Source organism: Symphodus melops, assembly GCF_947650265.1.
Source record: "Symphodus melops genome assembly, chromosome: 17".
Taxonomy (NCBI): domain Eukaryota; kingdom Metazoa; phylum Chordata; class Actinopteri; order Labriformes; family Labridae; genus Symphodus; species Symphodus melops.
The window spans coordinates 8,493,576-8,505,923 of record NC_136707.1 but is presented as its reverse complement, the minus strand read 5'-3'; the positions used below and the strand labels follow the sequence as shown (position 1 = coordinate 8,505,923).

Sequence of the window (12,348 nt, the reverse complement as noted above, 5' to 3'; positions counted from 1 at the left end):
TTAAAGCTCCTACTTGATCTGATGATTTGATTTCCTTGTTTTAATATTTAAAATGAGTTTAACTAGTTCCAGGAGTTCACAGCAATTGAACGGGATATTTCCTCGATATCATTAAAAAAAAAAGGATCAAATGTTAAATAGCTGTTAAATACTTCTCATATAAAAATATCTTTTATTTGTTATTTTTTCTTGTGTTCTCATTTGTCATAGATTGCATTTATCCTCAAACAAACACTTAGTTTTGTTCTTCTTTCAACAGCCAAGAAAATCCTAACTGTGTTAGCTGACAAGCTGTTACTTCTACAGACACAGACAGGATTACAGAAGCAAACTATTTCTGACTGGTGCCCAATTCAACTGAATATTGGTCTTGGTTGTAACGTATCAGTGACGGCTTTAAAATGAGCTCATCTTGCTCGTGGGAGGATTTGGGTGTGACAGCTCTTCCACTCTGGTACTTGTTTAGCCTGTTGTATGGAAGGCTAACAACAAGAGCTGACACTCTGGCTGACAGCAACAGCCTGCTGCAGACATGACCCATCAAACGTGTTCCCCTCTTTACTGTGGATTCGGTCTTGCAAGTCACGTTTGATTGAAGATTTTCCACATTCGAATGTGAGACGAAGACGCATACCGCGTTTCACCACCTACACACTCTCCACATGTGCACAGCACACACATAAATGAGCACGTCACCGCGCTAATAAGTGATCTCCCTCATGTTGACAGCGTGATGGGATGTGGGTTGGAGCACAGCAGCAGGACCTCAGGGCAGCTCGGACAGCAACAAAGAACCTGTTGTAGCTGACTGTCCCTCTCTTTAATTTGCTAGTACATCGGATCGTCATGCGCTCCTCTGTGACAAGAAATCTCACATGTCTTCTTTTATTATATAAATCGATCTGAGTTATGAATGGACTGTCATATCTGTCTGCGCAAATTGTTGTCTGTTTTTTGTGAAAGTTATAACCGTGGTCAGAAATGTGAGTTTGATAGAAGTGATTTTCTAGAAGTGGAAGAGTTGGCAAGCTGTAGTTTGGCCAGCTTGTAGTGTGTGCCTGCAGAAGAGTGGTCTCTCAGAGCTGTGCTGGTGATGCAATGAGGATGTTTGGCCTGACTGGGATTATGTGCTGTGTCCTGGCTGCTCCTCTTTACCTCAGGGCATTTCCAAGTCTTTGAAAGTCACGTTACTTCCCTGACCTCTGAACAGACCACCATCCCCCACCTCCTCATAAACCAATCTTCTTTCTTTTGAAACTTTTCACAAACAATGCTTTCACTATTTTTCTCTTCGCATGATATCTTAAACAAGAACGTAAGTTATCTCTGTCATTTTACTTTTACAGTTTGTCCATGCATAGATTCTGTCATGGAGCAACTTTAATAAAAGGAGGAGGACATGTGTAGCAGTAAGGAGACAGCAATAATATTAGTAAAGTTAATTGATCTATATAGGGTATATCAACAGGCAAATGTGTTTTCCTTTGACTCAGTCTTTACGTTTCTTTGCAAACAACTTCAAAACGAACCTCTTAAAATACTACTAAACTTGTGTGTAACCAAGAGGGCCCTGTCACTAATTTTGTTATCCAATCAGAAGGGTTTCAGCTCCATGCCTTTTTTTTGCTTAAAGATAAAGAGCCTTCTGAAAATGGACTTATACGTAATGTATCTTTATACTGATTGTTTCTGCTGTATCCCTGTTATTTTAACAAACTTTTTGTGTGCATTTGTTTTGATTAAAAACGACTAATTGAAACAACTGTTTCAATTGTATTGCGTTTTCTTGTTTGCGGCTATGAGTTGCCTTGCAGACTTGTAACTCTAAGGGACCACTGATGAAGTGGGTTTCAGGAGCCTGGAAATACTGACGACCATAATGAGGATCATGCCTAAGTCATTAATGATAGAGGATCATTTAAATTAGGAAAACATACAAACTTTGTTCAAGTTTATAGTCCCATTTGGGTTTTGGTGTTAAAAAGAGAAGTAAGATTGATGTGAATGGTGGGTGGCACGACAGGGTTTGTTTTTTTTTAAAACAGGAAGTGCTTATGTTAATGACTGGCAGTTTTTCCTCAGAGGAAACAGTGGGTGACAGGAGTTGTATTTTTCTTTGTTTATGTCATAGCAGATTGATTCACATACCCCTGAGCTATTTAAAAAACTCAGCTGGGCTTTGAAACATCATGCTGCTCATAGTACTATAATCACTGCAAGCTAATTTCGGACAACGAGGATGCTGATGATAGTCCAAGACTAATTGAAGATGAATTGCAGAGTTGGTTGCAGTTGTAATTTATTGTTGTCTTGGCTCGCGAGATAAGATAATCAAAACAAATCAGTGAGCAGAGTAGGATGTTTGCTGCTTGGTGTTTGGTCTTTGTTCACACAAGCACACTTACCCAGAACCCCCTCTGTTTACAAGCTTCTGCTCAATACTCAATATGTTTGGCAGAACTAAGCAGTGAGGACTTGGCTAAAGAACATGTTATTCCTTTTCTTTTGAGATTTACTTCTATAGAGTACAAAGGTTTTTTCTCTCCAGTGAGAACTGATTCAATCAGAAATGCTCTTTTGGATTCTGTTTGCTGCAGAAACTGATGACTATTACCAGATGCCCTTATTGGCACTGCATACATGTGTGCTCTTTAAATCTGTCACAGTCTAAAGAAAACATGTCTGTGTGATGACTTGCCTCAGAAGCAACAAGTGTTGCATGGTAATTTTTAAAGCCTTTCTCTTCAAAAACAATTCCCAATGATTGTGAAATATGAATTTCTTATTTTTCAAGAACAGAAACAGCGACAACAAGTTAACCTCTGGAAGCTGATTGGCTTATTGCGCTTCTACATTTAAAGTGAGAGACAGATTGACTATCAACAACGCTCCACCTGCACAATGAATGTTGCTTTGTTGTTCATGCCCGAAGTTAACTGATAATGGCATATAAATCCACTTACACAAGTGCTGTTTGTGAAGTTCAAAATGTGGTTTGATCTGGATAAGGCTGGACTTTGAATGCTACACTGTGAAGGCTAAATGAAACAGAGCATATCAACTTGTCTTCTTTTATCAATCTGTCAAGGAATACCTTCACCTTCTCCTGACCTGTAAGCAGGGCTCTAAAATTCTAGCAGGAACTGTCTCCATATTTCTCTTCCTGCATCATTGACTCAGAGTCAATACACAGTTCTGCACAATCCTGGTCCTCGAGATCAAGCTATTTTTTTCTTCCCTTGCTTCTGTCCATATTCTTTTGTTTTTTTGTTTTGTTTTTTTTTACTACTTTTTGCATTTTTAAATTATTGGAAATTAACGCTAAATTTAGCTTCAACCATGATCTTATGATCTTTACAGATTTTTTTTTTATTTAATTTTTTTTATTTTTCTGACCAGTAAGTACAATATGAATACCAAGCCAAGCCGAGCTGCACAGAGCATGAACACCATCTAAACTATTAAACACCTGTTCACCACCGGGTTCGGGGCTTGCCGCCCACGACAGGCCCCAGAGACCCTGCGAGCACAGCTCAGAGCAGCAACTTTGACAATGGAGATGGAGAACATGGTCCACTCGGACTCAATGTCTCCAGCCTCGCCCGGGATCTGTGAGAAGCTCTCCCGGAGGTGGGAGTTGAAGACCTCGCTAACAGAGGCTTTTTGCCAGACATTCCCAACAGGCCCTCACAACATGTCTGGGCCTGCCCGAGTCTGACCGGCATCCTCCCCCACCAGCGCATCCAACTCACCACCAGGTAGTGATCAGTTGACAGCTCAGCCCCTGTCTTAACCTGAGTGTCCGAGACACACGGCCAGAGGTCAGATGACACAACCACAAAGTCTATGATCGACCTTCGGCCAAGGGTGTCATGGTGCCACATGCACTTATGGACATCCCTGTGCTCAAACATGGTGTTCGTTATGGACAAACTGTGACTGGCACAGAAGTCCAATAACAGAACACCGCTCTGGTTCAGATTGGGGAGTTCATCCCAATCCCTCCAAGTCTTACTGTCATTGCCCACGTGAGCGTTGAAGTCTACCAACAGAGCAATGGAGTCTTCAATCTGAGCACTATCCAGCACCCCTCCCAGAAGGCTGCGCGCTCCACACTGCTTTTCGGTCTGTATGCCGAGACAACAGTCAGAGACCTGTCCCCTACGCAAAGACGTAGAGACGCAACCCTCTCATTCACCGAGGTGAACTTCAACACATTTTGCTTGCCATCATGCCCAAATGACATTAAGATTGGGACTTCATGTGGACTCTTATGACGCTGTGTGCCACATAGTCAAACAGGGGCCATTAGAAAATACTTCATCAGTGGAGGAATGACACACTGGTTAAAGATGAGTATAACGCAGGTGGCTTAAAAAAAATGTCCAGGATCATTGTAAGACTTATAAAGACAAACTTTGCACCTATAACCTCGCAAATTATTAATAGGAATAAGAATAATTCACCTACCTTTTTCAACATTGTCAACAGACTATCAACCCCGTAGAATCAGCCCCTCATGAACTCTTAACCTTGTCTTGAATTTCCCTCGGGATCAATAAATCACTATCTATCTGGAAGCCAATACTGATTCATTCTTTTAATATGTGTCTGGTGTTACCATGGTGTGGACTAGGTTCAGCTGAAGCATTTAGGATGAGTGTCCAAGGAAGAGAAAAAGACAGGCACACAAATATATTGGCAGGACTAAATGCTGTAAATTCCCATCAGACAGCACAAAAAGTATGTGTGAGAGCGAAATGGCTTTGGGGATGGCGCCATGGTCTCTTTCCTTCTGTTGAAAAAGAGTAGCAATAAAGTCAAAAGAGGCAGGCAATTGATGATCTTTGAAGGATCAGCCAAGGCTGACCCATCAAATAATTTTACCAATTGGTATGTGAAGGTGTGTCGTTACAGTACGTTCATAAATAAAGGGAGTGGGCAAAGTGCAATGGACACGTAACACAATTGTAATACCTTATGCAAGGTCTGTAAATTATGACTGTTGAATCCACAGTCAAATGTTTATGACTGGGCTATTGTATTTTGGACTATCTTGTGCCTTGGTTTGCCCATCCTCGTCTTCAGAGACATATCCACCTACAATCTCTTCACAAGAAGTTCTTTTTTTTTTTTTTTTTTTTTCAGTCAAACACTGATCTGGCGCCAGATTCAAGCATCATTAGGGACAGTTTTATTTGTTATGTTTGTTGCTTCTTTTATAAGAAGAGAAACACATCCATAAGAATTGATATGAGGTGCATGTTTAACTACAATAACTGATGAATGCTTGTATTCTTCTCCAGTAAGTTTAACATGGCATGTGCGCCATGACTTCGGTTTAAATCCTAGGAGCCCTTCGTGGACCATCACAATAACATATGAATCATTGAGCTCTATAAACATGAGATGAGTCCTTATGTTCTGTTGACATTTTGTCTCCTTCGTTGATAAGGGTCATAACATCATCAGGCGCCGCAGTGTTTTGGTTTAAAATAATTGACTGATGCAGGGGGATGTTGGCGCGTGCTGTCCTCGGATCATCAGCCAGTCACTTGCCTGTTGCACTTCCTTCTAAGTACAGTGACACAAAACGGGTATTTAGCAAATTCAAGAAGATACAACTTTAAGACAATAATTGTTTGATATTTACAAGTGGAAAAGAGCATTTAGGTATCGAGAGTTAAACGGAACATACGTGTCGAACAATTCAGTATTTCAGAAGAATTTAAGAAGTACACACAGATGCAAACAGTAAAATAAAGATGCTCAAATATTTGTCTGGAGACTTCTCCCAGCATGTGGGTTCTGGCTGTGCTGCCGCTTCAGAGTCAAACCAGGAATGAGAGATACGTCAAACACAACAAGCCCGCCTTCAGAGCAGTCAGTCAATGCTCTCTGTCAGGCTTTAAATCAAAGTTTAATACGGCTGCCATGACATTTTTAAACCTCTTGATTTGGTCAAACCCTCTGTATCTCGTGACAATAAGCATAGATGCAAAAAAAAAAAAAAAAAAAAGAATGAAAGTACAGAAAATGTCTTCTTTATTGTGAAGTTTTCCTTTAGATCCATCGTTTCAATCAGTCAGACCCATTCATAAATTGTGGGATCCTTCCAAGATAAATCCTGGAGGAAAACATTGTTTTGTGAATTGCACAGGTTTAGCAGTTAAAGCCACAGAGTTATTTTGTGAATCCGGCTCTCAGCTTGGAAAAGCATCACACGCCCTTGTCATGAGCGAAAAACAGAAGTCAAATTCCATACAAAGATAAACTGAGATAACCAGGCAGCTTTTCGTTTGGACTTGTGAAGTGTGTTAGCAGTTTTACTTTCTGCTCATATTTTGTTTAAAAAAAAAAACCCTGCTTTGCAGGAGTGTTGAGACACTGATGTGTTTTGCTGTGTCTAAAGGTTTTGCAGTTGAAAAAGTGGTGCTGTGCTCTTTTTTGGGGGGGATTTGGCTGTTATAGTTGAACCGCGTACTGTATGTTTCATGGGAATAAAGTAGTAGATAATCTGGTTGTGATGTTTGCTAACGCTCTTCCTGTCTGATCATTTGTCAGCTTTTGTGTTTCTTTCCCATTTGATTGGTTTTGTTCCCGAGGTGTTTTTACAGAAAATCCTTCTATGTTATGATAACTGTATAATTGACAGTGGAAAGTATGGGGAGGTAAAGGGGTATTGATGATACAACATATAAACTATTTTATATTACTTAAAGCTGAAAAAAAAAAGTTATGCAGTTCCAGCTTTGTGAAAGCATCTACATGTCTTGTGTTCACTTTTGCTACAAATGTTTTTTTTTATAAGTTTCCAACCCTGTTGAAGTCATCTTTCAGCTTTGCCTGTAAAGATGATCATTTATCGTTCATATGTTGATTTGTCCTCAATGAGTGGGGGGAAAAAAATCAACTCTGGTGATTGGACTTTCCCTTGAACTCTTTCAGCTCTCAGCCTCGTAGTTTTCGTTTCTGCTGGTCCTTGTGAAGAAAAAAAAAAAGGAGAACGCTTCCTCAGAAGCACTCATGGTTGACTCACTTCCTCCTTTTGCTTTCTCTCTCTCTCTCTCTCTCTCTCTCTCTCTCTCTCTCTCTCTCTCTATCTCTCTCTCTCTCTCTATCTCTCTCTCTCTCTCTCTCTCTCTCTCTCTCACTCTTTGACTCTCTGACTTGATCACTGCCTGTCTCAGGCTTGTGGTCCTCCTTCTGTAGAGTTTCCTGCTGTTACATGGTAACAATCAGCTGAAGGCAAGAGGTAAGCCAGAGGGGGGTTATTTTTCTGTTGTTAAGTTTAGGGTCGGTTTCAATTTATTGTTAATAGATGAGTGAAATTGAGAAGAAAAAAAAAAGCCTTTATATTGTCATGGTTTTATTTTGGGGTCATGGAAGGGCATTTGGATGTTGTGGTTAGTCAGACTGAAACAACTTGCTGAGAGACATCTCATACATTACTGCTGTAGGAGGGGAGAATGGAGGTACTACTGTTGGGCAAACACCTACGGGCTTGTCAAAGAGACAAACTGACAACCTCACGGCATATGGCGAGACACCAAACACCAAGTTTTCAAGCTTCAACACCTGGCGTGCTCCGTGTGACTCTATGCATGTTGGTGTCATGCAGGATGGCACAGAGACAGCCCTGCACTCACAATAAGTGTTACAGAAAAAAAAGTGGTAGAAAAGGTCTCTTCCTGTTTGCCGCCTGCTCCAATCAGCTGATATGAGAGTTGACGCTCGCTGCTGATGCCCTCGATGATAAAACATGTGCACAGCACTTGTTTGAAGAGGGTTTAATTGTCTTGAAAGAGTCTGTTGTGCATGCACCGTCGTGTGCTTTGAATTAGTCTCAACTGAAGAAAAGTTAACAGATGAGCATTGTGCATCAGAGTGTTTCTTGGGTTTTCAGGTAGGAAAGTGTGTATGATCTCAGCACGTGGAAGCTGTGTGTCAGGATATAAGAATCTTAACATTTGCACTATTGAGAAGTGAACTGTCGGCGATTATAACATTGCTTTTATATGCTGGCTGCTTTCTGAGCTCAGGGCTCTAGTCTGAATGATAATGAGACAGTGGCTGTGAACAGGCTGTTTAGTCAAAGGTTGAAGTTCAGGACACATATTGGTGGATACAAGTCCAGGAGCATTAGCATAGGCTAACAGGATTAGTGTTAACAGATGCAAATACTATTAGGAATGGAATAATCTTCCCAAGCTCATTTTACCAAGTCAGAAGTAGATAAACATGCACGCATGCACACAGGCAGAGGTCTTAAACAACATTGCTATAAGACGTACGTATTCTCACACTTTGCCTGATGATCAGATAAGAAGAAATCTTTTTTTAATGGAAGGTTTTTGGATATATTTTTTTTTCTATCAAAAGCATTTATTGTCTGAGAGGCAGGCTCATTGCATCAATAAATAGGCCAGTGAATGTTGCTTGTGTGAGTCATGTGATTCTCTTGAATCTGAAACAGTTTCTGTTTGCGTTAAGTTACCAGCAGTCAAGGTAGAAAAAGAATGAAAAAGGAAGACGATTTTTTTGAAAGCCACTTTTCTGATTAAGAACAACTGCAATGAGAGAGAAAGTGAAAGAGGGATGGAAAGAGTTACAGTAGATCAACCTTCTTCTCTGCTCCTTTTTTTTTTTTTTTTTGCGTCAAGCATGCTGTGTGAAGGCCTGTTGCTGTCAATTACGTATACAGTGTTGTACAAAAGATGCACACAAGCAGAGCCGCTGACACCGCAGGCACTTACCAACACACAGATGCATTTACACACAAACACTCACACATACAATCACCGCAAACTTCCCATGTACTCATATCGCTCAGTGTTTTACTGACAGTGACTGTGCCACTTTTGAGAAGGTGAAGGGGTGTGTTGACTGAAAACAATAAGCAGTGACCCTCAATGTGGAGCTGTTGGCTCAACAGAGGAGCCTGTTAAGCTTTCAACAACTTCAGAGTAAAAATGCTCAACAGGCTCCGCTAATACAGCTAAGGGCTGCAATTGTAGATGGAAATCAGAAACATCTGTAGGTTATACTTGGAGGTTTTGTTACACGGCAGTCTATTAACCCCTTGACGCCTGAATTTGTTTCCAAGTATTGAAATGTTTTTTTTTTACATGTGTGTCTGCTTTCGAGTAGATGCTAAATTAAGTTGAGAAAGTTTATTTGAAAATAGCACATAAATAGCACATCAAACAGATGTTGCCCTGTCTTGGACTGGACAAACTAATGCTTGCAAAAGGTTCCTAGGTATGTATTGAAAATGCGTCAACCGACAGTGGAGGAATACAGATGCTATTTTGGCTGCATTTGGAGCAGAAGCGGCTTGATGCAAATTTGCGACAGTCGGCGTCAAAGATTTTACCATGAGTAGACCTGTTAGGAGTTTTCGATGCTTTATGGATTGAAGTAATAACCAAACAAATATCGCTGAAAGCCGGATGAATGAATGCTTGTCTCGCTCAGGGGAGTCCTGGTCAAAATGACAAAACAAGCTGTTCAACACACTCAAAAAACAATTCTGTTTTCAGAACACATAAAGCACAAAAAGCAATACACAAGAAAGAAAGACAAATACTGGTTATAGCATTCCACCTCAAGTAAGGGATTATGTCAACCAACAATATGTTTTCATTGAGGGCAGTTTGTGAGACATGAAGTCAACAATTCACCGCCATATTGTTTGTTTGCCTTCAGGGTGTTGAAGATGGCAGTGTGGATCCAGGCCCAGCAGCTCCAGGGAGATGCTCTCCACCAGATGCAGTCTCTGTATGGGCAGCACTTCCCCATTGAGGTGCGACATTATTTGTCCCAGTGGATCGAAGGCCAGCTCTGGTGAGTGTCTCTCCTGAACATATTTGTAAATGTATATGTGCACAGTTATGGCAACATTTATGCTAGCACAAATTGTGTGTCATGTTCGTATCAATGCATGTTGCATCACCGCTGCTTTTGCCTTGGCCCTTTTTATGACTTCACGCTGGTATTATGTTGGACTTTACTTTCATTGGTCGATACAACCCAAAGAACGTCATACCATCATTTTTCTCCATCCACTCGTCCCTTTTTCTGGAGAACTCCTTTGTCCTGATGAAACCTTCTTTGATTATTAAGCCTGTAAAAGTGATTTCACAGTGACACCTGAAAGGTATTTTGTTATATCTGGCTTTTTTAAAAATGTCATCAACTATTTCATGGAACAATGCCCTTCCCTATCAATTAGTGAAATGTCTTCCTTTGCTTTCCTCGCCTTTACCTGTTAGTTCTGCTAAAGCAAAAAGGGTCTACTGACAATCACATGCTCAGCAGTTAAAAACACTTACAGAGAAGCTGGTTTCTGTTAGTACGTTCCTCCTGTAATTGATTTTCATGCCACCTATCCTGTCTTTTTTAGGAAGCCAGTGCAGAGAAGCCAATACAGGAGTAATGTGGTCTTTTTTCCTAGTTCTAAGTCAGTGCAAGGGCTGCAGAATTTTGGACTACTTGAAGGGTCTTTAGAGATTTTACCATAGAACCATGCGAGAATTACAGTAATCCAACTTTGAGGTAATAAGTGTGTGAACTATTTTTTTCTGCGTTGTTTTGTGACAGGATATGCTTGGTCCTTGATATATTATGAAGGTGAAAATAGGTGTTTTAAGTTAAAAGGCATATCTTGATCAAATAGGACTCCTAGATTCCTAACAGGCTGATTTTGGTTACCTGGTTTTTAGAACCAAGCACAATAACTTCAGTCTTGTCTGAGTTGAATAACTAAAATATTTCTCTCTATCCAGGTCATAATGTCCTTTGGGCACGTTTGTAGTTTATGTAACTGATTGGTGCCATCAGGCGTTATTGATACGTATAGCTGAGGCCGTCATTGTTCTAGTCTCTGTAATAGGATTTAATGGTTTCAAGTGCAGCACTAAGATCTAACAGGACAAGATGAAGTATTCTTATACAACATTTCATTGTGAAAAGATGTCCCCTACCTACAAACCCAACGCATTTACTTTTACCTTTCAAATGAAAAAAAAACTTGACTTGTTGTCAAGGGTAAAGTAATTCTAGCGTATTTGCTGTTTCAAGCGTGAGATCTTTATGTATGGGTGTTTCTCAGATTGTTTGTATTTGTTTGTGTTGTTAGGGATGCCATAGACCTGGAGAACCCGCAGGAGGAGTTCAAAGCCAAGCGACTGCTTGATAGTCTGATCCAGGAGCTTCAGAACAAGGCTGATCACCAAGTTGGAGAGGATGGTTTCTTACTTAAAATCAAACTGGGACACTATGCCAGCCAGCTAAAGGTGAGTCTTTTGAAAACATACTCTACTTCAGATAGGAAGAGCATTGCAATCCAAGAAATATACAGTATCTTACATCTTCTGGATATGTTTATCATGAGAGGCATTGAGTTTGCTATACAAATAAAGATGGAATGATTGATTGAAGAGGGGGCAATACAGGGGGCCATATCAGGTTGACCATGAAGTAAGAACCATTAGGAACCATAGTGCTGTCTTGTTTTTTCTTACTCTAACATTGAGTAAGATGTCTGTGTAGGTTCTCAGCCATCCAGGTCATAGAACATTTGAAGCTTGATCCCGAGGTTACTGGAAGAGCCTCAACGCTCCATCTTTGAATTAAAGATTAAGTAACTTCTCATTTTTAAATAAGGCAAAAAAACTGTTTTTTTGTAGACGTCATAAAACTCTGTATGTCACCTGCTTAGTCCATGTTTTAGAAAAAGCTCATTGTCAGTTTACAGTGTGAAAATGACTAGAAGATGGAAAATGTACAGGAACCGGTTAACTCAAAATCTTCTCGTGGCAAAGTTGTCAGAAAGAGCCCTACTGGGAGGAAATGTTTCACAACAGGTTGTATCAATTTGAGGAAAACAAGAGGACAGCTACTTAGTGCCTTGGGAACCATCCCAGCTCGCAGATCCGTTCCTCTGTTTGTCTTCTCCCCACAAAAGGTTGTGCAAATATCAAACAGCAACTCAAAATGCCTACCACTTTGTTTCCCTTCTATGACAATTTGGGCACCCTCATTTTTGTATCCTTTCATTACTTTTCTTACTCAAAGGCAGAATAATACTGTTGACATCCTGTGCGCTTTTTCTGATCTCAGTGTGCGACCTCAGAAATTCACCTGGCTAAAAGAACTTCTGGCTGTGTACTACTTTAACTAGTATCACAGACAGACTTACAGCCCAATTTTAATACAGAAAGTGCCCCCCTGATTGATTACCAAATCATGATTTTAAATATAAATGCAATTACATTCTGCTTAACTGTAACACATAAATTGCTCAGCTATGGCACTTATGTGTGGGACAGTTTGCATGTATGCTAA

The 12,348-nt window shown here is 40.3% G+C and overlaps 1 protein-coding gene across 1 annotated transcript in view; it reads left to right on the top strand.

Annotated features, from left to right (window-relative positions):
- stat5a (signal transducer and activator of transcription 5a) overlaps positions 1-12,348 on the top strand; it is a 44,938-nt gene that overhangs the window by 20,878 nt on the left and 11,712 nt on the right. Inside the window, exons 2-3 of the mRNA XM_079367165.1 lie at positions 9,709-9,846; positions 11,141-11,297. Of these exons, the coding sequence (XP_079223291.1) occupies positions 9,719-9,846; positions 11,141-11,297 (285 nt within the window). The 5' untranslated portion in view covers positions 9,709-9,718. The remainder of the gene's footprint in view (positions 1-9,708; positions 9,847-11,140; positions 11,298-12,348) is intronic.